Source organism: Microcebus murinus, chromosome 18 (assembly GCF_040939455.1).
Source record: "Microcebus murinus isolate Inina chromosome 18, M.murinus_Inina_mat1.0, whole genome shotgun sequence".
In the NCBI taxonomy this organism is placed as follows: domain Eukaryota; kingdom Metazoa; phylum Chordata; class Mammalia; order Primates; family Cheirogaleidae; genus Microcebus; species Microcebus murinus.
Genome location: NC_134121.1, coordinates 4215154 through 4241694, shown reverse-complemented (window position 1 = coordinate 4241694; position 26541 = coordinate 4215154). Strand labels below are relative to the sequence as shown.

The 26541-nt window shown below is 43.7% G+C and overlaps 1 protein-coding gene across 9 annotated transcripts in view; it reads right to left on the bottom strand.

Annotated features, from left to right (window-relative positions):
- The window catches only part of ULK2 (unc-51 like autophagy activating kinase 2), a 111911-nt gene extending 96352 nt beyond the window's left edge, over positions 1-15559 (bottom strand). For 8 of the 9 annotated variants that reach the window (XR_012912999.1, XR_012913001.1, XR_012913000.1 and 5 more), the window contains exons 1-3: positions 14946-15558; positions 13720-13812; positions 12338-12379 (exon numbers count right to left, since the gene is read on the bottom strand). Coding sequence is in view for 6 of the 9 variants with exons in the window: in XM_075994029.1 (XP_075850144.1) it covers positions 12338-12379; positions 13720-13812; positions 14946-15035 (225 nt within the window). In the remaining 3 variants the exon portion in view is untranslated. Of the gene's footprint in view, positions 1-12337; positions 12380-13719; positions 13813-14945 lie in introns of all 9 variants that reach the window. The other variant, XM_075994034.1, reaches the window with a different exon arrangement.
- Positions 15560-26541: the final 10982 nt, after the last annotated feature.

Here is a 26541-nt window from a genome sequence, read left to right as displayed (position 1 = left end):
CTGGCCAGGTGTAGTGGCTCACATTTGTAATCCTAGCACTTTGGATGGCCAAGGCGGGAGGGGATCACTTGCGGCCATGAGTTCAAAACCAGCTCAGGCTATATAGAGAGACCTCACCTCTACAAAAAATTTAAAAATTAGCCAGGTATGGTGGCGCATGCCTGTAGTCCCAGCTACTCGGGAGGATGAGACAAGAGAATCTCTTGAGCTCGGGAATCTGAGGTAGCAGTGAGCTATGATTGTGCTACTGCATTCTAGCCAGGTCAATAGAGCAAGACTCTGACTCTAAAATAAATACATACATGAATTAATAAACAACCAAATAAATAAATGCCCTGTTTTGTTTAAGCTTAAATTCTAAGAGGGAAGGGTCAAGGAAGAGACAACAAACAAAAGAAATATACAACAACAAAAGAAATATAAACAGTATGCTAGAGGGTAATAAGTGCTTTGAAAGAAAACACAAAAAAAGGACACAGAGAGTGCTTGGGATAGGGACTGCAATTTTATTTAGAGTGGCTAAATAAAGTTTCACTGAGAACATAATATGTGAGTAAAGACCTAAAAAAGGTTGGGGGAATACATCTGAAATACGCCTGTATATACTACATAGATAGCTGTACATCGTACAGTAAATCTGGAAGAAGAAGGTTCTAGGAAAAAGGGAAAAAGAGGCAACAGTCCAGGGTATGGAGCACTTTGGGAACCACAAGGAGGTCTACGTGGATGAAGCAAAAGCAGCAATGTGCAAAGAAGTAGGAAATGGAATCAGAGATAATCAAGTTGGATCGTGTTAATAAGGACTTTGGGGGAGGAGAATTAAGATGGCGGACGAGAAACACCGCCAGACAGAGTGTCTCTGCAGAAAAGACAGATTCTAACAAAAATTAGAAGAAAGAAGCAAGAAAATGAGCACACAGCGGATGAGGGTCGGAAGGAGGGGTACCTGACACCACAGGAGACTCCATGGGAGGAGGTTGCGGAGGACAACAGAAGCTGAGACCACCAGAGTAGCCCGGAGACCAGCGGAAAGGGTAGGTGAATCAGCCAAGTTTCCCCTCCCCTGCATCTGAGACTGCTGGTGGGCTCCCCAGAGGTTGGAGAGACCTGCGGACACCAGCCCAGAGACAGCTGCCGCCAGTGAGCGGTAAGCAAGTAGCAGACGTGGCACCAGGCTCCCAACTCCCTCGGGCACCTCCGTGTGCACAGAGTCGCGCGGCAGGCGCCATATAGCCTCCTTCTCTCCTCCGTGGCTGCCCAGAGAGACAATACTGCCACCCGCCGGAGGCACCTCCAAAGAACGGGAACTTCCCTGTTGGGGCTCTACAGCTGACTGAGGGGAACTCAGACTGTGAGCTTCCTACCCGCCAGCCCTCCCAGGTGCTGCTGGCACGGTGATCCCAGGAGAACGGGGCAGACTCTGAGGCTGAGAGACACAGACCCAGCTTGGCTCCCCGTGGGTGAATTGGGACTGGCACTCCTCTCCGTGGTGGGGATAGGGATTGAACTCTGGGACTCAGAGGTGAGACCTGCAGACCAAACCCCATGCACCCAGGTCTCGCATTGCGCGGGGCACAGAAGGGATATACATGAACAGCCTACTGAGGTGTGTGTGCCCTCAGGGGCAGATCAGCGTCCTAGAAGGCAACCCTCCTCCCAAAAAGAGGCCGTGCCCCAACCCAGGTAGTGTTCCTGCACAGGGAACCTCCCCACCGGCAGCACAGCCAGGGGAGGCCTGGTAGTGTGTGGTCTGGCCTGCTGGTAGAGGCCCAAGAGTAGCCCCAGAGTTGGGGAAGGTGGAAAGGAGCAAGGCCTGCTCCAGACTGCGGGTCTCAGACAGCCCCACCCCCACATGTAGACTTTCTGGCTCAGCCGGGCCATTACAGCCCCTCCCTGTCAGCTTTGCCTGGAAGCAGAAAACAGAACTTTGACCCCTGCTAATGGCATTGGTGGTGCCTGAGGGCAGACTTACTCAACCCAGCTCCACCCAGACTCTCTCCTAGACCAGCCCTCACTGAGGGGGAGAATAGGAACACACCTGGAAGTCCCAGGGCCCCACCCACCACCTGAGGCACCAGAGTGTCTCTCTAGAGGAACAAGAGCTGGTGATAGGACACAAAAACAACAGCATAGCCTGTTCCTCCAAGCAAGCGCCACCTACTGACAGGGAAGACATCCTGCACACCCTTTTCACGGCACCTACTGACTCATTATACAGGGAGTGGTCAAATCTCACCCACAGACACCATCTACCGGCTCAGAAACTAAACAAGGCAGGTGAATACCCAAACAAAAACCTAAAGGAAAGAAACAACAAGAGATTGACATGGGAAGAAATTAGCGAAGGAACTCTGGAAATATGAAGAACCAAATGGAAAACACACCCCCAAAGAGGAGCACCAGCCCCCTAGAAACAGACACCAACCAAAATCAGGCAACCAAAATGACAGAAGAGGAATTTCGTATGTGGATCAAAGAAAATTCAACGACCTGCAAAAACAAGTCAATAACCAACACAAAGAAACCACAAAAAGCCTCCAGGACCTGGAACAAAAGTTCACTTAAGAAATGGACACAATGAAGAAAAGTTTAACCAAACTCCTGTAAATGAGGAATCAATTCAGGGAACTACAAGATACAGTGGAAAGTCTCAAGAACAAGGTAGATCAACAGAAGAAAGAATCTCAGAGCTTGAAGATAACACCCTCCAATTAAATAAATCAGTCACAGAGATAGAGCAGAGAAACAAGAGAAAAGAGAAAAGCCTACAAGAGATGTGGGATTATGTGAAGAAACCTAATGTGAGGGTCATAGGGTTACCAGAAGGGGAAGAAGACAACACTCAAGGGTTAGACAAGCTATTTGAAGATATAATAGAGGAAAATTTCCCAGGCCTTGCTCAAAATCTCGATATACAAGTTTAAGAAGCTCAGAGGACCCCTGAGAGATTCAATGCAAACAGAAAGACGTCATGACATGCAGTCATCAGACTGACCAAAATAGCAACTAAAGAGGCCCTTCTAAGAGCTGTAAGAAGAGAGAGCAAGTAACATACAAGGGAAAGCCAATTTGAATAACACCAGACTTCTCTACTGAGTCTTTACTGATTATCTACTGAGACTTTACAAGCAAGGAGAGAGTGGGGCCCCATTCTCACTCTGCTGAAACAAAACAATGCCCAGCCTAGAATCTTATTCCCTGAAAAACTAAGCTTCGTATATGAAGGAGAAATAAAGACATTCTCAGATAAGCAAAGTCTCGGAGAATTCACCAAGACAAGACCAGCCCTACAAGAAGTACTCAAAACAGTGTTACGCATGGAACAACATAATAAAAACTCACAAATATAAAAACAACCAAAACCCAAAGATTAAAGGCCAGATATTACAAGGGCTCAAGAGAAATCAAAGCAACAACATCCAACCCAACAGAATGAACAGTAATCTACCTTACCTATCAGTTCTCTCAATAAATGTGAATGGCTTAAACTCTCCACTCAAGAGACATAGGCTGGCTGAATGGATAAGAAAATACAGGCCAAGTATATGCTGTCTTCAGGAAACACATCTAACCTCCAAGAATGCATATAACTAAAACTGAAAGGGTGGAGATCAGTATTCCAAGTAAATGGAAGCCAAAAATAGGCTCATGTGGCAGTTCTAATTTCAGACGATTTAGTTTTTAAACCAAGAAAAGTAGTGAAAGACAAAGAGGGTCATTATATAATGGTGAAGAGCACAGTTCAACAAGAAGAGATAACAATTTTAAATATATATGCACCCAACTTAGGTGCACCCAGATTCATAAAACAAGCCTTACTGGATCTAAGCAAATGGATTAATAGCAATTCCATAATCACCGGAGATTTCAACACCCCACTGACGGCACAAGATAGATCCTCCAAACAGAAAATTAATAAGGAAATAATGGACTTAAACAAAACTCTAGAACAATTGGGTCTGATTGACATTTGTAGGACATTCTACCCAAAATCCACTGAATATACGTTCTTCTCATCAGCTCACGGGATGTTCTCTAAGATTAACCATATCCTAGGACACAAAGTTAACCTCAAGAAATTAAAAAAAAGTAGAAATCATACCATGTATTTTCTCAGATCACAGTGGAATAAAAGTAGAAATCAACCCTAACAGAAACTCACATTTCTACACAAAAACGTGGAAATTAAACAACCTCCTACTAAATGATTACTTCATAAATGAAGAAATCAAGATGGAAATAAAAAAATTCTATGAAGAAAATGACAATGGAGAGACAAGTTATGAAATCCTCTGGGACACAGCTAAGGCAGTACTGAGAGGAAAGTTTATCTCCATAAATGCCTATAGCCAAAAGTCAAAAAGATCACAAATAGACAATCTAATGAAACGACTCAAAAAGCTGGAAAAAGAAGAACAGACCAACCCCAAGCCCAGTAGAAGAAGTGAAATCAACAAGATCAAATCAGAACTAAACAAAATTGAAAACAGGGAAGCTATTCAGGAGATTAATAAAACAAAAAGTTGGTTCTTTGAAAAAATAAACAAAATTGACGCGCCACTGGCTAAGCTAACGAAAAGCAGAAAAGAGAAATCTCTAATAAGCTCCATCAGGAACATAAAAGGAGATATCACAACTGATCCCCAAGAGATATAAGGTATAATTTATGAATACTACAAAAATCTTTATGCACACAAACTGGAAAATGTGGAGGAAATGGACAAATTTCTAGAAACACACAGCCTCCCTAGGCTCAACCAGGAAGAAATAGATTTCCTGAACAGACCAATCTCAACAGCTGAAATAGAAACAGCAATTAAAAATCTCCCTAAAAAGAAAAGTCCTGGTCCAGATGGTTTCACACCTGAATTTTACCACACTTACAAAGAAGAACTAGTACCTATCTTGCAGAAACTATTCCACAACATCGAGAAGAATGGAAACCTCACCGACACCTTTTACGAAGCGAATATTACTCTGATACCAAAACCAGGAAAGGATGCAACAATAAAAGGAAACTACAGACCAATATCCCTTATGAATATAGATGCAAAAATTTTCAGCAAATTTTAGCTAACCGAATCCAGATGCTTATCAAAAAAATAATCCATCACGACCAAGTGGGCTTCATCCCAGGGATGCGGGGATGGTTCAACATACGTAAATCTATAAATGCAATTCACCAGATAAACAGAAGCAAAAACAAAGACCACATGATTCTTTCAGTAGATGCAGAAAAAGCCTCTGACAAAATTCAACACCCTTTCATGATACGAACACTTAATAAAATAGGCATAGAAGGAACATACCTAAAAATGATACAAGCCATATATGATAGACCCATAGCCAACATCATACTGAATGGGGAAAAATTGAAAGCATTCCCACTTAGAACTGGAACCAGACAAGGCTGCCCACTATCTCCACTTCTATTCAACATAGTGCTGGAAGTTCTGGCTACAGCAATCAGACAGGAAAGTGGAATTAAAGGTATCCAAATAGGGCCAGAAGAGTTCAAACTTTCACTGTTTGCTGATGATATGATATTATATTTAGAAAACCCCAAAGATTCAACCAAGAAACTCCTGGAACTGATAAATGAATTTAGTAAAGTCTCAGGATACAAAATCAATACACAGAAATCAGAGGCATTCATATACGCCAACAACAATCTAATTGAGAACCAAATCAAAGACTCAATTCCCTTCACAATAGCAACAAAGAAATTAAAGTACCTAGGAATATACTTAACCAAGGAGGTAAAAGACCTCTACAGGGAAAACTATGAAACACTGAGGAAGGAAATAGCAGAGGATGTAAACAGATGGAAATCCATTCCACGCTCGTGGATTGGCAGACTCAACATCATTAAAATGTCTATACTACGCAAACTGATCTACAGATTCAATGCAATACCTATTAAAATCCCATCAGCATTCTTCACAGATATAGAAAAAATAATTTTACCCTTCATATGGAACCAAAGAAGACCCCGAATATCAAGAGCAATTCTAGGCAACAAAAACAAAATGGGAGGTATTAATATGCCAGATATCAAACTATACTACAAAGCTGTAATAATTAAAATAATCTGGTATTGGGATAAAAATAGGAATATTGACCAGTGGAACAGATCTTAGAACCCTGATATAAAACCATCCTCATATAGCCATCTAATCTTTGACAAAGCAGACAAAAACATACGCTGGGGAAAAGAATCCCTTTTCAATAAATGGTGCTGGGAAACCTGGATAGCCACCTGTAGAAGGCTAAAACAGGACCCACACCTTTCACCTCTCACAAATATCAACTCACGCTGGATAACAGACTTAAACCTAAGGTATGAAACTATTAGAATTCTACAGGAAAAAGTTGGAAACACTCTCCTAGACATCGGCCTAGGCAAAGAGTTTATGCCCCAAAGGCAATCACAGCAGAAACAAAAATAAATAAATGGGACATGATCAAATTAAAAAGCTTCTGCACAGCCAAAGAAACAGTCATGAAAGTAAACAGACAACCTACAGAATGGGAGAAAAAGTTTGCATCTTATGCATCTGATAAGGGGCTGATAACTAGAATATACTTAGAACTCATGAAAATCAGCAAGAAAAAAATCAAATAACCCTATTAAAAAGTGGGCAAAGGACTCGAAGAGAAACTTTTCTAAAGACGACAGAAGAATGGCCAACAAACATGAAAAAATGCTCAACATCTCTAATCATCAAGGAAATGCAAATCAAAACCACAATGAGATATCACTTAACTCCAGTGAGAATGGCCTTTATCAAAAAGACCCCGAACATAAATGCTGGCGTGGATGCGGAGAGAGAGGAACACTCCTACACTGCTGGTGGGACTGCAAACTAGTTCAACCTCTGTGGAAAGCAATATGGAGATACCTTAAAGCTATACAAGTGAATCTACCATTTGATCCAGCAATCCCATTACTGGGCATCTACCCAAAAGATCCAATGACACTCTACAAAAAAGACACCTGCACTTGAATGTTTATAGCAGCACAATTCATAATTGCAAGGCTGTGGAAACAGCCCAAGTGCCCATCAATCCAAGAATGGATTAATAAAATGTGGTATATGTATACCATGGAGTACTATTCAGCTCTAAGAAACAATGGTGATATAGCACATCTTATATTTTTTTCCTGGTTAGAGCTGGAACCCATACTACTAAGTGAAGTATCCCAAGAATGGAAAAACAAGCACCACATATACTCACCAGCAAACTAGTATTAACTGAGCAGCACCTAAGTGGACACATAGGTACTACAGTAATAGGGTATCGGGCAGGGGGGAGGGGGGTGGGTATATACATACATAATGAGTGAGATATGCACCATCTAGGGGATGGTCATGCTGGAAACTCAGACTTGTGGAGGGGGAAAAAGGGCATTTATTGAAACCTTAAAATCTGTACCCCCATAATATGCCGAAATAAAAAAAAAAAAGGACTTTGGTTTTTACTGGGATAAAAATGGGGAGCCACTGCAGGACTCTGAGCAGAGCAGCAGCATGTCCTGACTTGCGTTAATGGATCACTCTCATGGGTATGGTGGAATATTCTTAAGAGGGATGGAAGCAAAGGGACAGAAACAGGTACTGCCCGACAATGTTCCAAAAATGTTTTAACAATTTATATTTCCACAAGTGACACGTGAGAATACTCTATACCAGGTGTCCTCAAATTATGGCCCGCGGGACACATGCGGGTGTTTTTGCCCGTTTGTTTATTTTACTTCAAAATAAGATATGTGCAGTGTGCATAGGAATTTGTTCATTGTTTTTTTTAAACTATAGTCCGGCCCTCCAACAGTCTGAGGGACAGTGAACTGGCCCTGTTTAAAAACTATGAGGACCCTTGCTCTACATTACTCTGTCTCTCAACTTCACCTGTAAGAATTACTGTACTTTTAAATTTTGCCAATTGGATGGGTGAGAAGTGGCATCTCACTGTTACTTTAATTTACATCTCCCTGACTATTTATCCATGAGTATCATTTACTTATTAGCCATTTTTATTTCTCTTATGAAAACTAACAATTTATATTCTTCATTTTCTCTTTGAATTGTCTTTTCCTTACCAATTTGTGAGAGGATTTACAAGTTTTAGATCTTAGCCTGTCATCTGTTGTGTTGTAAATATTTTCTCAAACTATTATTTTTCCAATGGCCTTTTTTTGCATTTTATAGAGGTATAATTTTCATACACTAACACATCTGATTTAAGCATTCAGTCCAGCGAGTTGTGACAAATGTATACACCCATGTAACTACCCTGCCAATCAAAATACATAACATTTCAATCACCCAAGTTTCTTCCTGCCCCTCTGTCATCAATCCCTGCTACCAAGAGGCAACATCTGTTCTAATTTCTATCACCCTTTGTTAGTTCTCTCTTCTTGAAATTCACAAAAACACAATCACACAGTAGCAGTATATGGTTGGCTTCTTTTTCTCAACAGAATGTTTGAGATTCTTATGTTATGGCATGTATCATTTTTTTTTTATGGATGTCAGTTTGTTCACTGTATTATTTGCTGTAAAACAAGTTTAAAATTTTCAGATGTCTCTACTATAGCTTCAGAGTTTATCTTGATTTAAAATGTCTATCTTAGATTCTATATATAGTCATCTCAATATTATTCTAAGATTGTTATTTATCATTTATTTTATATATTTAAGCCTTTAACTCATCTGCAAATTATTTTGGAAAAATGATGAGAAGAAGGTCCCAACTTTATTTTTCTCAGATGTCTCAGTTTTTCCAGCACTATTAAATGGATCATCCTTTTCTTGCTACACTAAGATTACCAAGAGGTAGATATTGATCCAGACCAAAAACTATCATACAGGTAAGTATTCCTAATTGACACTTTTTATCTCATGGCCCAGAACGTTCAAGATTGATCTTTTGAAAAACAGACATGATATCACTCTCTTGCTTTTAAAACTCTTCAACAGCTTTGCTCTGTCCTTAGAATAAAGATCAGCTCTGGCCCCAACTGAACTCTCCAGCATCATCTAACACCTCTCTCCTCTCTCTCTCTCTCCTCTCTCCCCCCACCCCCTCATTCCTGTACGCCTGGCACACTGGCCTTCTTCTGTTTCCTCAAATTCAGAGATCTTTCCTGTCTGTGGTCTTTACACTTGTTCTGCTCCCACCAACCCCTGCCTCACCATCTCTCACTCATCTATCAAGACTATTTAAACATCAGTTCTTCAGGGATCATTCTCTAGCCCCACTCCTCTAACTCACATATTGTTTCCTTCAAACCTCTCCAATAGTTCTACTTTACAGCACCTGGCACACTTAGTTAATCTTCCCCAGTTATACTGTAAGCTCCACAAGGACAAGGACCTTTTCTAATTTGCTCACCACTATACTCTTGTACATCTCATTAACTGGCTTAAAAAATAATCATCACAAAGAAATCAGTAAGAGATGCACACAACAGAAACATCACAGGACAGTAAAGGGAATGTCACAGAAGAAATATGAAAAGGCAAATAGGCCAAGTACAGTGGCTCATGCCTGTAATCCTAGCACTTTGGGAGACTGAGGTGGGAGGACTGCTTGAGGCCAGAAGTTCGAGACCAGCCTGAACAAGAGTGAGATGTCGTTTCTACAAAAAATAGGAAAATTAGCTGGGCATGGTGGAACGTGCCTGTAGTCCCAGCTACTCAGCAGGCTGAGGCAGGAGGATCGACTGAGCCCAGGAGTTGGAGGCTGCAGTGAGCTATGATGATGCCACTGCACTCTAGCCCAGAAGACATAGCAAGACCCTGTCTCAAAAGAAAAAAAAAAAAAAAAAGGCAAATAAAACAATAAGATGGTCAATGCACTAATAAGTTAAGAAATAAAAAATTTAAAACTTAAGATATTTTCTGTCTATGAGATTGCCCCCTCCCCAAAAAAGATAGGTCACTATTAATCAAAATAAACTGGTATAACCTTTTGGAAGATAAGCTAATATCTCTGACCAAGCAATTCCACTTCAAGTAATTTATTCTACAAGAACACTACAAAAATAAGCAAACACATTATGTACATAGCTTTCTCTGCAGCACTGCTTCTGATAGGGAATAAGAAACAATCCAAATGGCCATGATTGGGTTTTAAGCAAATAAATTATCATTTAGCCCTATGGTATCATACTGATTATTTTTTTTTTTTTTTTTTTGAGACAGAGTCTCACTTTGTTGCCCAGGCTAGAGTGAGTGCCGTGGCGTCAGCCTAGCTCACAGCAACCTCAAACTCCTGGGCTCAAGCGATCCTTCTGCCTCAGCCTCCCAAGTAGCTGGGACTACAGGCATGCGCCACCATGCCCGGCTAATTTTTTTATATATATATCAGTTGGCCAATGAATTTCTTTGTATTTATAGTAGAGACGGGGTCTCGCTCTTGCTCAGGCTGGTTTTGAACTCCTGACCTTGAGCAATCCGCCCGCCTCAGCCTCCCAAGAGCTAGGATTACAGGCGTGAGCCACCGCGCCCGGCTTCATACTGATTATTAAAAGGTATGCAACATACATTAAGCTTAATAAAACAAGTTGCATTTCTGTACACTACTACTAAGTTTCTCATAATGAAAAGCTTAAAAAATTAAGTATAGATGGTTATAGATTAATATAGAAAATTCTAAAAGAAATATACCAGTGATTATTTCTGGAAATTGTCATTTCTTTTCTAATTTATCACTTTGACAATGTTTGATTATATTAACTATGGGCATATATTATTTTTGTAGTTATAAGGAAAAATGCATTTTTAAGTGTCATCTAAACTGAAGCCTGATTTTTACAATGTCAAAAGTTCTCAATTTAAATATGTTCTCAATGTATAAACTCTAGAAAGCTCTCCAAAACTAATGGCCAGTAAAAATTATTTTAATTTCAAGTTGATAAAACTATTGCACTAGCCTCTCAATATACTGTACCCCTTGATGAACAATTAGAATCAAAAAAGCAATTCTGGGCCGGGCGCGGTGGCTCACGCCTGTAATCCTAGCTCTCTGGGAGGCCGAGGCGGGCGGATTGCTCGAGGTCAGGAGTTCGAAATCAGCCTGAGCAAGAGCGAGACCCCGTCTCTACTATAAATAGAAAGAAATTAATTGGCCAACTAATATATACAAAAAATTAGCCGGGCATGGTGGCGAATGCCTGTAGTCCCAGCTACTTGGGAGGCTGAGGCAGGAGGATTGCTTGAGCCAGGAGTTTGAGGTTGCTGTGAGCTAGGCTGACGCCACGGCACTCACTCTAGCCTGGGCAACAAAGCGAGACTCTGTCTCAAAAAAAAAAAAAAAAAAAAAAAAAAAAAGCAATTCTGAAAAATAAGGTCAAGACTCTGTTTACTTGATAGTGGAGTGCTCAAAACTGCATTCATGTGATTGATACTTCTTATTTTTATAAATTAGTTCCAGTAGTATACAATGAACAAAATAATAAGACACTTTAACACAGTCACCTTGAAATTCCTGACTAATAACTCACGTTTTTTAGTATGTTCCTCCTAATGGCTCACACCTGTAATCCTAGCACTTTGGGAGGCCAAGGCGGGATGACTGCTTGAGCCCAGGAGTTACCAGGAGTTAGAGGTTGCAGTGAGCTATAGTGATGCCACTGCACTCTAGCCAGGGAGACAGAGTGAGACTTTGTCTCAAAAAAAAAAAAAAAAAATCCCTACATAATATGGCCCCAAATATAAGCCAACTACTTAATCTAGTGCTCTACTCAGAAACAGTAAATTTCTCCAAAGCTAGGCTCTTAAAATGATTTCCAAGAGTAACTTTGACTATAATGAAATTTTGCCTTAGAAGATGACTTTAGAACCCAGCCTTCCCAACTCCAAATAAACTATACCTCTACTGTATGCTACGTTGAAAATCACAGATATATCTGGGTAATGGATATGTATAGTGTCCTTGTTTTTATTTATTTTATTTTCTAATATTTATTCAATTTATAAATGTTGCTTTCGTAATAAGAAAAAACTCTATTTAATTTTTTAATAGCCCACAATAGTCCTTTCTACATTTATCACAGAAACGCTAGATTTGGTATCAATATTCCTTTGCTTGACCTAAAACAATACTACCTCTATAGCATATTGTTGATTATTAATAAATTTACTCGTGCAGCACATTATTTATTTTAGCCTATTGCTCTATGCTATTTGAAACAATTTCTTAATAAACATATAACTTAAGCTGTATGTCTTTTCAACAAGAATTAAGGCAATTTTTTATTTCTATCAAGATTCACTTAAATTTGTATCAAACTAAAAAAATTTTATTTTTTAAAAAATTCAAAATAAGGTACCTGAACATCATAGAGTGCTACAATATTTTCATGCTGAAGTTCCTGTCAAGAGAATTGAGAAAGAAAAATATTTATAGGTATTTCAACAATTTTAATATATTTTGATATGCAAATAAAAATTAAAGTGTATATACAAATACATACTATTTCTAGTATATTATACTTCTATTAATAGACTAGAACAAGTCAATCTACTAAAGAATAAGAAATTGCCACAATGAAGAAAAGCAAATAAAATATTGAAAAAAGAAAAAAAAATAAGAAATGTGTCTGATTAACTTTACTTAGGACTAAATTTTTTTTCCCACCACCATCATTTAGACTCTTAACAAAGTGAGTACTCTCATTTACAAAATAAATTTTCTACTAGTCTTTTAAATTTAATATACAATTTTTTTTGTTTACTTTTTTTTTATTTTGGCATATTATAGGGGTACAAATGTTAAGGTTTCAAAAAATGCCCTTTCTCCCTCTCCCTCCAAAAGTCTGAGTTTCCAGCATGACCATCCCCCAGATGGTACACATCTCATTCATTATGTATGTATATACCCACCCCCGCCCCCCCAATATGCAATTTTTAACAGCAATAAAGGTATGAAATTCCAAAGTACTTTTTAAAAAGTACAGTATATGCCTGGAAGCAAATGAATTATAACTGTCAGCTCAAAGAGCCATAATTCCTACCAAGGAGCTCTCCACAGGAAATAGTTTTGAGGAAAGCTGAAGTTTTAGATGAAGGTTCTATGCTCCCATTAGTTTGGAAAAACTGGGTTAAGTACACTGAAACCAGTTTCTTCACTGTAGACTTTTTCAGACTTTTATGAGCCAGGTGCTTTGTGACTCTCCAAGTAGTATTTAGTAAACAGGATTTTCCAAACTTATTTGACATGGAACCTCTTTTTTCTCAAAGCATCTCTCTTGGATAATACTGGTAGTGAGTGATTTAAAAAGAGCACCTCCAAGGAAAATAACTTTCTTCAACTTATAAAGAAGAAAGACCTCAAGTGTCCCCACTCTCCCTAAAAAACTTAAAATAGTAATGTGAAAAGGGTCAACAGAAGAGGTAACAATGTGTAAGATGCATCTGCCTGGCCCTCCTCTCAAACAATAACACAATAACTAGAAGAGAGAAGCAATTATGAGAATCCAAAATCAGTCTTCACAAAATCCCTCTGGCTTTGGCCAAGAGCCACAAACATCTATTCTTAAAAATAGCCTCACAGTACTTGATGTTTCAAAAAAACAAACAAAAAACTTAAGTATGTGAAAATGAAAGCAACAGTTGAAAATTCTTAAATTTAGGTCCAACTACCAAAATTGCAAAGGATGGCCTTTGAAGTTAAGTTTTAACCTAGTGTAAAATACTACATAAAGTAACATACCTTTAAGATCTTAATTTCCTTTCCAAGCAGTATTTGTGATTTTGACAAGTTCTTTTTATTAATACTTTTAATAGCTACCTCCCAATCAGTTTTCTGAAAAAGAAAAACAGTATTACTCCTAGAGATTATTCCACAGAAATAATTCAACAGAAAAAAAATCTATAAGCACAAAGTGTTTTTAGCAAATAAATGTATAGCAATAGGGAAAATGGAAAAGAACCTGAATCTCCACTAGAATGATTTCATAAATTATAGCATTAACAAAACAATGTCCTACAACACACCTACCAAAAATAATAAATATACTTTACAACCACTTATAAGTTATGAGAAATGTGGGAACAAATTTGGAGGGTGATATGGTTAATTGAAAACTATTTTTTAGCTTGGCAGGATTATTCTGTATTGTAACTTTTTCTTGAGTTTTAAGTTATTTCCCTAATAAATGAAGGGTAAGTAGTATTACTTCACCCAATAAACCACAAAGTCAGTTTACTTTTAACATGCACCCTGGCAACAATCAGAGCTGCCAAGCTCTTTATGATTATTTTCACTCTCGAGGTTCCTTTCCTGAGATTATAAAACCTTGTGTAACCAAGACTTGTGAAACAGAAAACGCTTTTTAAAAGAATTGTTAAGGCTTGAACATGTTTTCACGTTTATTTAGACTGAAAAGGAATCTAAAGTCTGACCCACTCAGAGCCCCCCTATCTGGCCCGGGGGGAGGACGGTCCGGGCTGGCGGGTGCAGGGCCAGCGCTGGGAAACGCGACACCTCCAGTCCCAGCAGCCTCCGGCTGACGGGAAGCCCGCCCGTTTTCCGCCGGCTCTGCAATTATCAGCCTCGAAGGTGACTAGCCCGGCAGCCCAGGGCGGGGGGCACCGCAGGTCCGCCGAACCCGAGCCTCGAGACGTGCAAGGGACCGCGCAGCCTACTTTGGGTCCAGGTGACTTCAGGTGGCAGGCTTCTGCGGGCGGGACGCTGCGGTCCGAGCACACCGCCCGGCAGGGGACGCCAGCGGCCGCTCGGGAGGGGCGCGCTGCCTAGCGGCTGCGGCCTGCGAACCACCCTCGCAACAACACCACCCGCGACACTGACAGCACACGGGGCGGGCCCGGGGCGGCAAGCCCAGGAGGGGACCCGGCTTCGCCGGGCTCAGGGCCGCCCAGTCCGGCCGCGGCCCGGGGCCCGGCCTCGCCCCAGCCGGCTGGGCGGGCGGCGCTCACCTGGCGGTGCCGCCCCCGGAAGACCACGGCGAAGGCCCCGTGTCCCACGAGGTCCCTCTTGCTGTACTCGAAGTCGCCCACCACCTCCATGGCCGCGCCCCCGGGGCACGCAGCGGCGGGAGGGCGGCGCGGCGCGGCGGGCGGCGATCAGCACCACGGGCCCGCAGGCCCGCAGCGCACCCGCGGGCGGCGGGTCTGGGGCAGCCGCGGCCCCGGGCCCGGGAAGACTCTCATGCCGAGAGGCGGGAGCGGAAACGGGGAAGGCCGTCGCGCGGGGCCGGGGTCAGCGAGGCCTGGCCCGGCCCTGGGCGCTCCGCATGGCCCGGCCCGCCGCCGGCCACGGGCTCTGTGGAGAAGCGGCCTCGGTGCTGTCCGGCCAGGGCGCCGCCGCCGTCACTGTGCGCGCCCGGAGCCGCCCGCGCGCCCTGAAGATGTGCGGGGCCCGGTCCTCCCCATCCCCGGCCGGCTCGGCCCTCTCCGCCCGGGCCGCCGCTGCTGCCGCGGCCGCCGCCCTAGACGCCGCTCGGCCGCGAGCCCCGCGCGTCCCCGCCTCGCAGCGGCGCCAACGCACACACGCGCGCCGGCCTCCGCGCCGACTGCCGGCCTCCGCGGCGTCAGCGGGTCTTGTAGGACGCAGTGCCACGGCACCCGCTCCCTCCGCCGAGAAAGGAGTGCGCGCCTCGGGGCGCGGCGCCTGCCGCCAGGGCGACCCTCGCCCACACACCGCGGCGGCCTAGGAGCTTGCGGTCCGGCGCGGCCACAGCTAGTTCCCGCTCCACTCCGCGCGGGGCCTGGGAGCAGGTAAAGGCGGCCACGCCTCAGGCTCAGCCCGCAGGGGGCGGACTCCGGAGGAGCGGGTCTTGCAGTCAGCCGCAGGCGACCCGGAGGCGTCTCAGTGCCAGGGCACAGGCTGCTGGGGCCCGGGAGGTTGAAGGAGCAACCCCGACGGTCCCGCTTTGCCCACGCCGTCTAAAAGCAAAGGTCGTGCCGCCAAATTATCCACCTGCTCCCACCCTCCTCCAGGTTCACTCTCTCAGGATCTCTAAAGAAACGGTGTTGGGCGGAGATTTTGCGCCTTTTGGGGGCCCTTTGACCTCTGTGAAAAGCTAGTGACAACTCAAGACCCTCTTCTCAGAATTACATACATTTCAAGTGCTCTCCTGGGGCACTCCCAGTGACCAGCCAGTCTGACCTCAGGCTTCCCTTAAATGGCTTAAGTGAGCTTTCTTTTCTACCTGATTATTAAAATTGTTCAAGTGACAAGTTATTTGTCAACTTTTCCTCGAGGAATTCTTATGAAGCCGTTTTATAAACAATATGTTAGAAAAACATCATAGAAAACTCAGACCCGTGCTTCAGAGCAGTTTCGGTTTTTTAGGGTATTTGTTTTCACGTTTGCTCTCACCCTCTGGATGACACCGCCTAGCCTATCCCTAGGCCGGGCAGGGACCCTAAGAACCTCGACCTTGAGACAATCAGCTGTGACATTCTGAGAGAACTCTCCTTCCTCACACCCTGGAAATGTAGAGCCTGTGATTTCTGCTACCACTAGTGTGCTCTTGTACATAATTCTGCCCTTCAAAAATCTAGCCAAGGTGATTGTGTTAGACACTGAAAATTTGGAGCCTTCAAAAATTGACAGCAAGTTAAGCAAGTGTGCACATAAATACAAAAATTGACTTGGAAGCAGGGCACGGTGGCTTATGCCAGTAATCCCAGCACTTTGGGAGGCGGAGGCAAGGAGGATTACTTGAGGCCAAGAGTTGAAGACTAGCCTGGGCAACATGGCAAGATCCCATCTCTACAAAAATAAAAAAATAAAAAATTAACTGGGTGTAGTAGGGCCAGTCTGCAATCCTAGCTACTCAAGAGACTGAGGCAGGAGGATCACTTGAACACAAGAGTTTGAGGTTATAGGCAGCTATGATGATGCCACTGCACTCCAGACTGGGCAACAGAGTGAAACCCTCTCAAAACAAAAAAGAAAAAAGAAAATTTATTTGGAGATGATTCTTTACCTCATTGAAAGATTCTCTACAGTCTGTCTTTAAATATAAATATTTAAATAGGATATAGGAATTAATATGACAAATTTCACTAAATAATAGCTCTTCAGAAATATATATCATACAGGCTGTAGGATCCTGAACAAGTTACTTAATTTCCCATGCCTCAGTTTCCTTTTCTGTTAATTGAGGATAATAGCGGCTGGTACCTCACTGGGTTGTTAAGAGGATTAAATGAGTTAAGAGGGTAAAGTGCTTGAAACACTACCTGGCACAGACAGCACACTATGTAAGTACCTGTTAAGTGAGTAAAGTGAGATCAAAGCCAGCCTTAGGCAACACTCCTCCCCCTCAGACCAGTGCCCACTCCCCAGGTGGTTTTTAGCCCCAGGTGGTTTTCAGGTGAATAGAGAACAAATTTTTTAGCTCCAGGGATGGGGCAGTTTATCTAACAGACATCTGGAGAATGCACTCTCTATAAACTTTCTTTGCTGAAGCAGTAAGTGTAAAATGTTTGGGTAACAGGAAAGTGATGGGGGAAGGGGACAACACACCTGGAGCTGGGCTGGCAGCCCACACAGTACCTGGCAGCAGCCAACATCACAGGCAGCTCAGGGACAGCCTTCCCTGGCTGGCTGGAGGAGGCCAAAGCTGCTGGCTTTGGGGTCCATCCACTGTGGCGCTTCCTTGAGCTTCAGCATACTGTGGGAGCAGCACTCTGACCTTCCTGCTGGTCACCCCACTGACCACATGAAGACACGTGAACCCTTTGTCAGCTGAGCCAATGCATATTCTACACAGTATGTGTGCCTCTGTGTGCTTTTGTCATGAGACATAATTCATAACCACTGAGAGTCATGCTGAAGACCCTGAAAACTCACAAAAATTCACAAGGTTGCATCTGCTAGAAATTTAAGCTAACTATAATCAACACACAATTTTGAGATGTTTATATTTAATGCTATTAAAATTACATCCTGCACTAGGACATTATGAAGGTGTTTTTAAGAAACCACCTGCAGGCACTTAATTTGGATGTGCATCATGTCATGTATCCATAGGCCAAGCCTGAGCCCTGTGGACACACCATTAAATGGTGTGTTTTTTAAAAAAGCAGCATGTGCAGCTTGTACACGTAAGGATTTCTGACCTTGAAGCTCATTACTGAAAAGAAGAGAAGGGGCAGGGAAAGCTTTACTAAGGGATTGTTTAGTTAGTATTACATGGGTAACAAGTAGGAAATATCAAATGTGGTAAAGTAAACAATAAAGAATGTAGATAAAGATATAGATGTCTCTCGGAGTTCCAAGCAGGGCATCAAAAGCAAACTACCAGTTGAACCAGGGACTCTAATAGGACTGCTTTCCACCTGTGCCCTGCTTCATTCTTTTCTCAATTCAGATCTACATGGCTGTAGGATAAGCAGTGACAGCACCAGTCTCCAGTCTCTTTTGGGTTTTTCTCTCTCTCTTTCTAGAAGACCACAATAAAAATGGAAACCAATCCAAATTCCCAAGGAAGAGGTTCTGGTCTACCCAACTTTGGGCCGGTGTTGGGCACTGAACCACCGTCTAGAGCCAGGAAGTAGGGAAGGCAGGGTCACATTGTACAACCACGGCTGCTCCTAACACAAGGTGCAAGTGTCTGAGAGAGGAGGGAAGTCCCCAGAAGTAGGAGCTAAATAGGCACCCCAAGAAGTGAAGGTCGAATTCAGGCATCATTCAGGAATGGAGGCAAGGGGGGATTTCTATTTTGCCTCTGAAATTACTCAAAATTGCCAATTCGATTCATTTTCATTGTTCTTAATTTATCCTATTAGCACTGTGTATGTGTGTGTGTGCATGCGCATGTATAAACGTGATAAACTACTGAAATATATTTCAGTTCCAGTTAGGAAATAGAAAAATAGTAACTGCAGGCCGGGCGCTGTGGCTCACGCCTGTAATCCTAGCTCTTGGGAGGCCGAGGCGGGCGGATTGCTCAAGGTCAGGAGTTCAAAACCAGCCTGAGCAAGAGCGAGACCCCGTCTCTACTATAAATAGAAAGAAATTAATTGGCCAACTGATATATATATAAAAAATTAGCTGGGCATGGTGGCGCATGCCTGTAGTCCCAGCTACTCGGGAGGCTGAGGCAGGAGGATCACTCGAGCCCAGGAGTTTGAGGTTGCTGTGAGCTAGGCTGACGCCACGGCACTCACTCTAGCCTGGACAACAAAGTGAGACTCTGTCTCAAAAAAAAAAAAAAAAAAAAAAAAAATAGTAACTGCAATGAGAGGTAAAATTAAAGACTAATATAAATTCTAATAAAAGCCAGCCATGGTGGCTCACACCTGTAATCCTAGCACTCTGGGAAGCCAAGGTGGGAGGATCGTTTGAGTTCAAGACCAGCCTGAGCAAGAGCAAGACCCCATCTCTACAAAAAATAGAAAAATTAGCCAGGCACAGTGATACATGCCTGTAGTCCCAGCTACTCGGGAGGCTGAGGCAGGGGGATCACTTGAGCCCAGGAGTTTGAGGTTCCAGTGAGCTATAATGATGCCACTGCACTCTACCAGGGGGACAGAGCAAGACTCTGTCTCAAAAAAAAAAATCTAATATAAACTCATTAGCTTATCAGCCCAATGCTATAATCTGTTCCAATGAGAAAGGGGCTCCTGTGAAAATAAATGTGAGAAATGTTCTTGCTGGGCGGAGAGGCATTCTGAGATTTAGGAGAATCACCAGTTTATTATTATCTTCAAATTACATCATTGGCATTGCTTGTTTTGGGTTCTATTGTTTCTACTTTGATCACATTGATGATACTTTGAATTCTTGTGAATAATTAGGGTGCAGTGCTTTGATATCTATAAATGCAAGAATTTACAATAAAATATGGAAAATAAGCACATAAAAGGAAGTTATGACAATTTTTTGGTTTTTTTTAATTTTTAATAAATATCATATCACAAATCTTCTGAATCATATGCATAGATGTTCTGAGGCAATATCAGCAATAAACTTCAACATAGGGATCTTCTGACACCATGCAAAAGCAACAGCAGAGAGTATCTTTTTATGCAATGCAAGAATCAGTATAAAGCTTGCATTTCTAAAATGAAAAACAATTTTATTATTTTAGCCAAAAATATGATTGGCTTATTTTTGCTATTGCCATAACTGTTGGATCAAAATGGTGCTCAAAATTTGTATCATTAAAAGTCAACCGTGCCAGGCGAGGTGGCTCATGCCTGTAATCCTAGCACTCTGGGAGGCCGAGGCGGGCGGATTGCTCAAGGTCAGGAGTTCGAAATCAGCTTGAGCAAGAGCGAGACCCTGTTTCTACTATAAATAGAAAGAAATTAATTGGCCAACTAATATATATAGAAAAAAATTAGCCAGGCATGGTGGCGCATGCCCAGCTACTCGGGAGGTTGAGGCAGTAGGATCGCTTGAGCCCAGGAGTTTGAGCTTGCTGTGAGCTATGATGATGCCATGGCACTCTACCCAGGGCGACCGAGAGAGACTCTGTCTCAAAAAAAAAAAAAAAAAAAAAAGTTTAAATAGAATCAATTGTGTGGTTTAAAAGAATAGAGCATTCTTCAGCCATGATGTAGTTATTAGAACTTCAAAAACCAGTAAGACTGGCCGGGCGCTGTGGTTCATGCCTGTAATCCTAGCACTCTGGGAGGCCGAGGCGGGTGGATTGCTCGAGGTCAGGAGTTCAAAACCAGCCTGAGCAAGAGTGAGACCCTGTCTCTACTATAAATAGAAAGAAATCAATTGGCCAACTAATATATATAGAAAAAATTAGCCGGGCATGGTGGCACATGCCTGCACTCCCAGCTACTCGGGAGGCTGAGGTAGCAGTATTACTTGAGCCCAGGAGCTTGAGGTTGCTGTGAGCTAGGCTGATGCCATGGCACTCACTCTAGCCTGGGCAACAAAGTAAGACTCTGTCTCAAATAAAAGAAACAAAAAAACAGTAAGACCAATAAAGAGGTATCATTGCAATCTAGATTTGTGCTTCCTGGGATAAAATGAAGACTCACTGAAATGACAAAATCTCTGTCCCAGGTTGGGTTATCTGGAAACAGATGCTGTCCTGGAGTTGGGGTGCACGATGATTATTAGAGATTGACACCAGGGAAAAAAGCAGGGATGGTGAAAGCAGAATTGGACAGAAGGAGAAGAACTGGGATGCAGGTTTGGCCAAGCCTGGGCCTCCCAGCAGAAAGCTCTGGGACAAAACGTTAAGAGCTGTCCCACATTGAGCCAAAGCCTCCCTCCTCATTCAGCCACCTGATGGGGGCCACGAGGCTGCTCTTTGCTGCTGAGGCCCTGAGGCACCACCCCTGCAAGACCACTGTCCTTCCGCACTGGGGCCACAGGTGGTCTCCAAGGCCACTACAGCTTTTGGGAAAACTTAAAAGTCAGGCTGTAACTTTCTACCATGATCAATGCCATGTTCATAATTTCACATAAAATTATTTTAACCATTTTGGTGCGGCGCTCACCGGCCGCGACACCGTGCCCACAGCGGCACTCACAGTCCCCACGATAGTCTGCACTGTGCATTGACGACGCATCCGTCTTGCTCTTGTGTGACGAGGAAGCCTTTAAAGCGCTGAAAGCTTGTTTTACTTTCCAGGCAGCTTTCCTTGTATGTAAATCAGAATAGGTAACGTAGACATATATGTTTTAATTATGTTATTTTTAAATGTTCACAAGTTTATTTTGATAAATGAAAAATTAGAAAAGTCATATCACGGCTGTCGGCTACAGTCTCTGTACACGTTCAGCTGTGGCTGTCGACTATAGTCAACGCTCATACCAAAGTGGTTAATATGTACTTAGGATGCAAATGTTAAGACTTTGAAGATTGTTTAGTGAGTCTTGTGGAGTATGTAGAGCTAGTGGGAACAGTATCCAAAAGTATATATTAAATTTGATTGTCAGTGCTCAAGAAACATGGGTTTCCATAAGAAATATGCATGTGAAAACTTTACCGGATTTTGTACAGGTGTTGTCAGTGTTAAATGCTAAGGAGAAAGTCTAGCATTTTGGCCAAATATTTAGAGACTTTTTGGACTTTTAAATTTGGTACTTAGGTGCTATGTTCAATCAAGTAAATTACTTTAAATCTTTCTTTGATAAATTTTATATTCACTACCATATATCAAATAAACTGAAGGGAGAATGAAATAAAATATCTGAAAGCTGAGATTGAAATAATGCTAATTGAATGATGACTTGGGCCATGATAGGCAGCTGCTATACTGGAATGACAAAGCAGTTAAAAAATGCAATCACCCCTGATTTACAAAGTTCAATGAAAAGTCTAAAATGGGAAGTGGCTAAATAAAAAATAAATTAAAAAATTTTTAAGAGGTTGGATTTAATAAATGATATCATCATAGAAAAGTCAACACTTCCTTTACCTTTTTAAGAATATTGTCAGGCCGGGCGCTGTGGCTCACGCCTGTAATCCTAGCTCTTGGGAGGCCGAGGCGGGCGGATTGCTCAAGGTCAGGAGTTCAAAACCAGCCTGAGCAAGAGTGAGACCCCGTCTCTACTATAAATACAAAGAAATTAATTGGCCAACTGATATATATATAAAAAATTAGCCGGGCATGGTGGCGCATGCCTGTAGTCCCAGCTACCCGGGAGGCTGAGGCAGAAGGATCGCTCGAGCCCAGGAGTTTGAGGTTGCTGTGAGCTAGGCTGACGCCACGGCACTCACTCTAGCCTGGGCAACAAAGTGAGACTCTGTCTCAAAAAAAAAAAAAAAAAAAAGAATATTGTCAAAGCTGATAGATGAATTCAATGTTTCTCAAAGTGTGGACTATGAGGACTCTTGAAGGTCTCCAAGACACTTTGAGGATTCTGTGAGGTACAAACTACTTTCTCAACAGCACTAAGACGTGGATTGCCTTTGTCACCGTGTGAAGATTTGCATTCATGATGCAAAACCTATAGCTGGTGAAACTTCTGGCACCTTAGTAGGAATCCGGGCAGTGACACAGAACTGTGACACTCATACTGTATTCTTCACCACCACACACTCAACATTAAAAAAAAAAAAAGCCAGTTTCCCATACAAATGTCCTTGGTGGAGCAGTAACAATAATGCATTAAACATCAACCCTCAAGTACATGTTATTTAGATCACGTGTGACAAGAAGGGAAGTCCCCGCAAAGCACTTCTGCGCACCAAAGTACGATGGTGTCTCCTGGAAAAGCACTAGTGCAGGTGTCCAGGTTGTCTGCAGACTTGGCCACTGTTTGCATGGAACACCACCTTTACTTGAAAGAACAACTGACCAACGGGCTATTCAGCCTTCGGTATTAAAAGACATTTTCTTGAATTTGAATGAAGTGAGTCTGCCATGTCAAGAAAAACAATACTGTCTATTGCTAAGGATAAAAATTGAGTTTTAAAACAAAAATTATAATTATGGAGAACTAGTACTCACCACTGTGTGCTTGATAGCTTCCCAACACTTAAAGACATTTCTGATGAGATTTAGTTAACGAATGTGATTTTTTAATATTGTACAGTATAATAAAATGTGTTTGTTAATATTTGGAAGATCTGCTTACTCCAGTGAACCAATATTTTCCAAATGACCAATGTATGATGTACAGACATGTGTAGCATGAAAAGTTCATTGATATGGTTCAGATTCCACATTGTAACCAATCTTTAGGAAACAACCACTTGTCAAATTTGTACATTATCAAAGAAGAAGACTATTAAAACACTCCTCCCTTTTCCAACTATGTATCTGTGAGGACATATTTTCTTCATGTACTTCAACCAAAACAACATAGCAAAACAGATGGAGTGCAAAACCAGATATGAGAATCCATCTGTCTTCTATTAGCCAGACATTAAAAAGATTTACAAAAATGTAAAAACGACACTCACCAAGTTTTTGTTTCGAAGAATATAGTTATTTTTCAAAATATGTCATTTATGTTAATATTACTGGGTTTATTATTCTTCTAAAATAAATTGTAAAATAAATATTTAAAAGAATTTCTTTCTGTTTTAATTTCTGATACAGTATCTGTCAGTAGTTATACCCACCTTAACCAAAGCGCCCGATCATCTCAGAACCTTTCTGTCTCGCGAAGGATTTCTAAGATGCACATGTTTGGGAACCATGGCCCTGGTGGCAGCTCGGGCCCGCGCGGGAGGCCAGCCCTCGCGGCTCCGTCCCCGTCCCCGGCGCGCGTCCTCGCGGCCGGGCCTCTGCGTCACCGCAGCAGTGGAGAGGACGTCGCGCAGCCCCTGGGGGGCGCTCTGGCGGCGCCCGGGACGTCGGGGAGCAGGGCCCGGAGGGCCGACGCCCTGCGAAGAAGAGCGGCAAGAGCTCCCCCGCTCGTCGCCGAGGCCTGCCAGCGCGGCCGTGGCGGCGGCTCCTCGCCGGAGGAGCCTCTAACACGAGGTTTTGTTTCCAGTCGCCTAGCTGCCCACCCCGGAGGCAGAGACTCCCCTTTTCCTCCTCACTGTGGTGAGAACGCTGATCTGATATCCTGTCCTGCCCGCAGGGCGCAGAGCCGCCTCCTCGGCCTGGGGGACCCCGACCTGCCTGGGGCCCGCCGCGCGCCCGCCGGCCGCCAGGGGGAGCGCGCGCCGCCGTGAGGGAAGGAAGAGGCCAGCCGGGGCGGGAGAGCTCAGCCGGGCGCGCTGCGGGCAGAAGCAAGCGGGGCTGCGCGGGACGCGAGGGGCCGGGCCCTCTCTGAGGCCGGCCCGCCGCACGAGCTGACCAAGAGGGGCTCCCGGAGAGGCGTGTGCCCCGCCGTCCTCCCGGAGGCTTCGCGTGGGACACCGCTGAAGAGACGCGCGGCAGCTCCGTGTGGGACTCGGCCTGGCAGGGCCCGAACCTGGCTTCTGGAGCGCGGGGCGGCCTGCGAGACCCCTCTCGGGGCGCTCCCGCTAGCCATGTCCCCGAGGGCCCGATGTACTGATTTATGAGGAAAATTTCAACTGCTAGGAAGTACAAAAAGCATGGGCCAAATCCAACATCCGTTTGTGATAAAAACTCAGCAAACTAGGAGTAGAGGGAACGTCTCTCTGTTGGGAGTCGACTACCTCTCACCACCCTACCCAACAGAGAGACAGAGACACCGAGGATGCAAACACTCAAGAGGAGTTTATTTTCTGGCTAGCCAAGGTCCAAGCCTTGAGCACCAACGCAGTGGCCACTCTGGTAGGCAAGGAGCCCGACCGGGGTCACAGCATGCCTTTTATCCCTATGGTGCACACGCTATGCAGTGGCTGATCACCGTGGATCATGCATTGACCTTTAACATGATTGGTTGGCTGGTAGCCCCACCATACAGGGGTTCGAACAATGCAAAGTTGGCGCAAACAAGCGAGCAAGCAACGGTTTCCGTGGCAAGCAAGCAACAGTTTCCAGCAGCCGGATGTTAGTTCCGGCTTCACTGGGGTGTGGGCCTTGCAGGTATGCAATGTCTCCACCCCTCACATCTCAGCTTTTTCTTTTCTTTTTTTTTTTTTTTTGAGACAGAGTCTCACTGTGTTGCCCGGGCTAGAGTGCCATGGCGTCAGCCTAGCTCACAGCAACCTCAAACTCCCAGGACCAAGCAATCCTCCTGCCTCAGCCTCCCGAGTAGCTGTGACTACAGGCATGCGCCACCATGCCTAGCTAATTTTTTCTATTTTTGGTAGAGACGGGGTCTCATTCTTGCTCAGGCTGGTCTCGAACTCCTGAGTTCAAACGATCCACGCCCTACTCGGCCTCCCAGAGTGCTGGGATTACAGGAGTGAGCCACAGCGCTGGCCAAGTTCTCTCAACTTTGACACTTGCCCAAACCCACAGAATGTACAACAGCAGGAGCGAACCCCGATGCAAACTGGGCCTCAGGTGATCAGGATGTTTCGGAGTAGGTCGCGGACTGTAGCCACTCTGGTGGCTGATGCTGAGGGGGAAGGTGGTGTGGGGTGGGCGGGCGGATACATGGGAACTCCGTGTACTTTCTGCTCAGATTTGCTGTAAACCTAAAACAGCTTTAAAAAATAAAGTCTCTTTTAAAAATAAGCAACCCAGATTATGTTGTTACTTTGCCAAAACCCTACAAAAGCTTTGCATCTGACCCAGAGAAAAAGCCAAAGTCCTTATAATGACCTGTGAGACCCTACAGTGTCTGGCCTCCTTTCTCTGGGATGACATGTCCAGTCACTGGGCTCCAGCCACGCTGGGCTACAGGCAGGCTCGTGCCCCAGGGCTCTGCACTTGCTGTCCTCACTCTGTCTGATGGGTTGCCCTCACTGCCCCAGGCCTTTGCCCTTGCTGTCCCCCCCCTCTTGGAACACTCTTATCTATCTGATGGTCACCCTTCTCTGATGGGTCACCCCTCACTGCCTCAGGGCTTCACTCAGATGTCACCTTCTCAGTGAGGCTATCTGTGGTCACCATTTCTAAAATTGTGTCCCTTCCTCTACACTACTTCTCTCCCTTTCAAGGTTTATTTTTTTTATGATCTGTGCATTTTATTTTCATAATTTGTCATTAATTCGGCACATTCTAAATATTCATGTGCAAATACATTTTGTTAAAAAGAAGGCATGAAAAATAG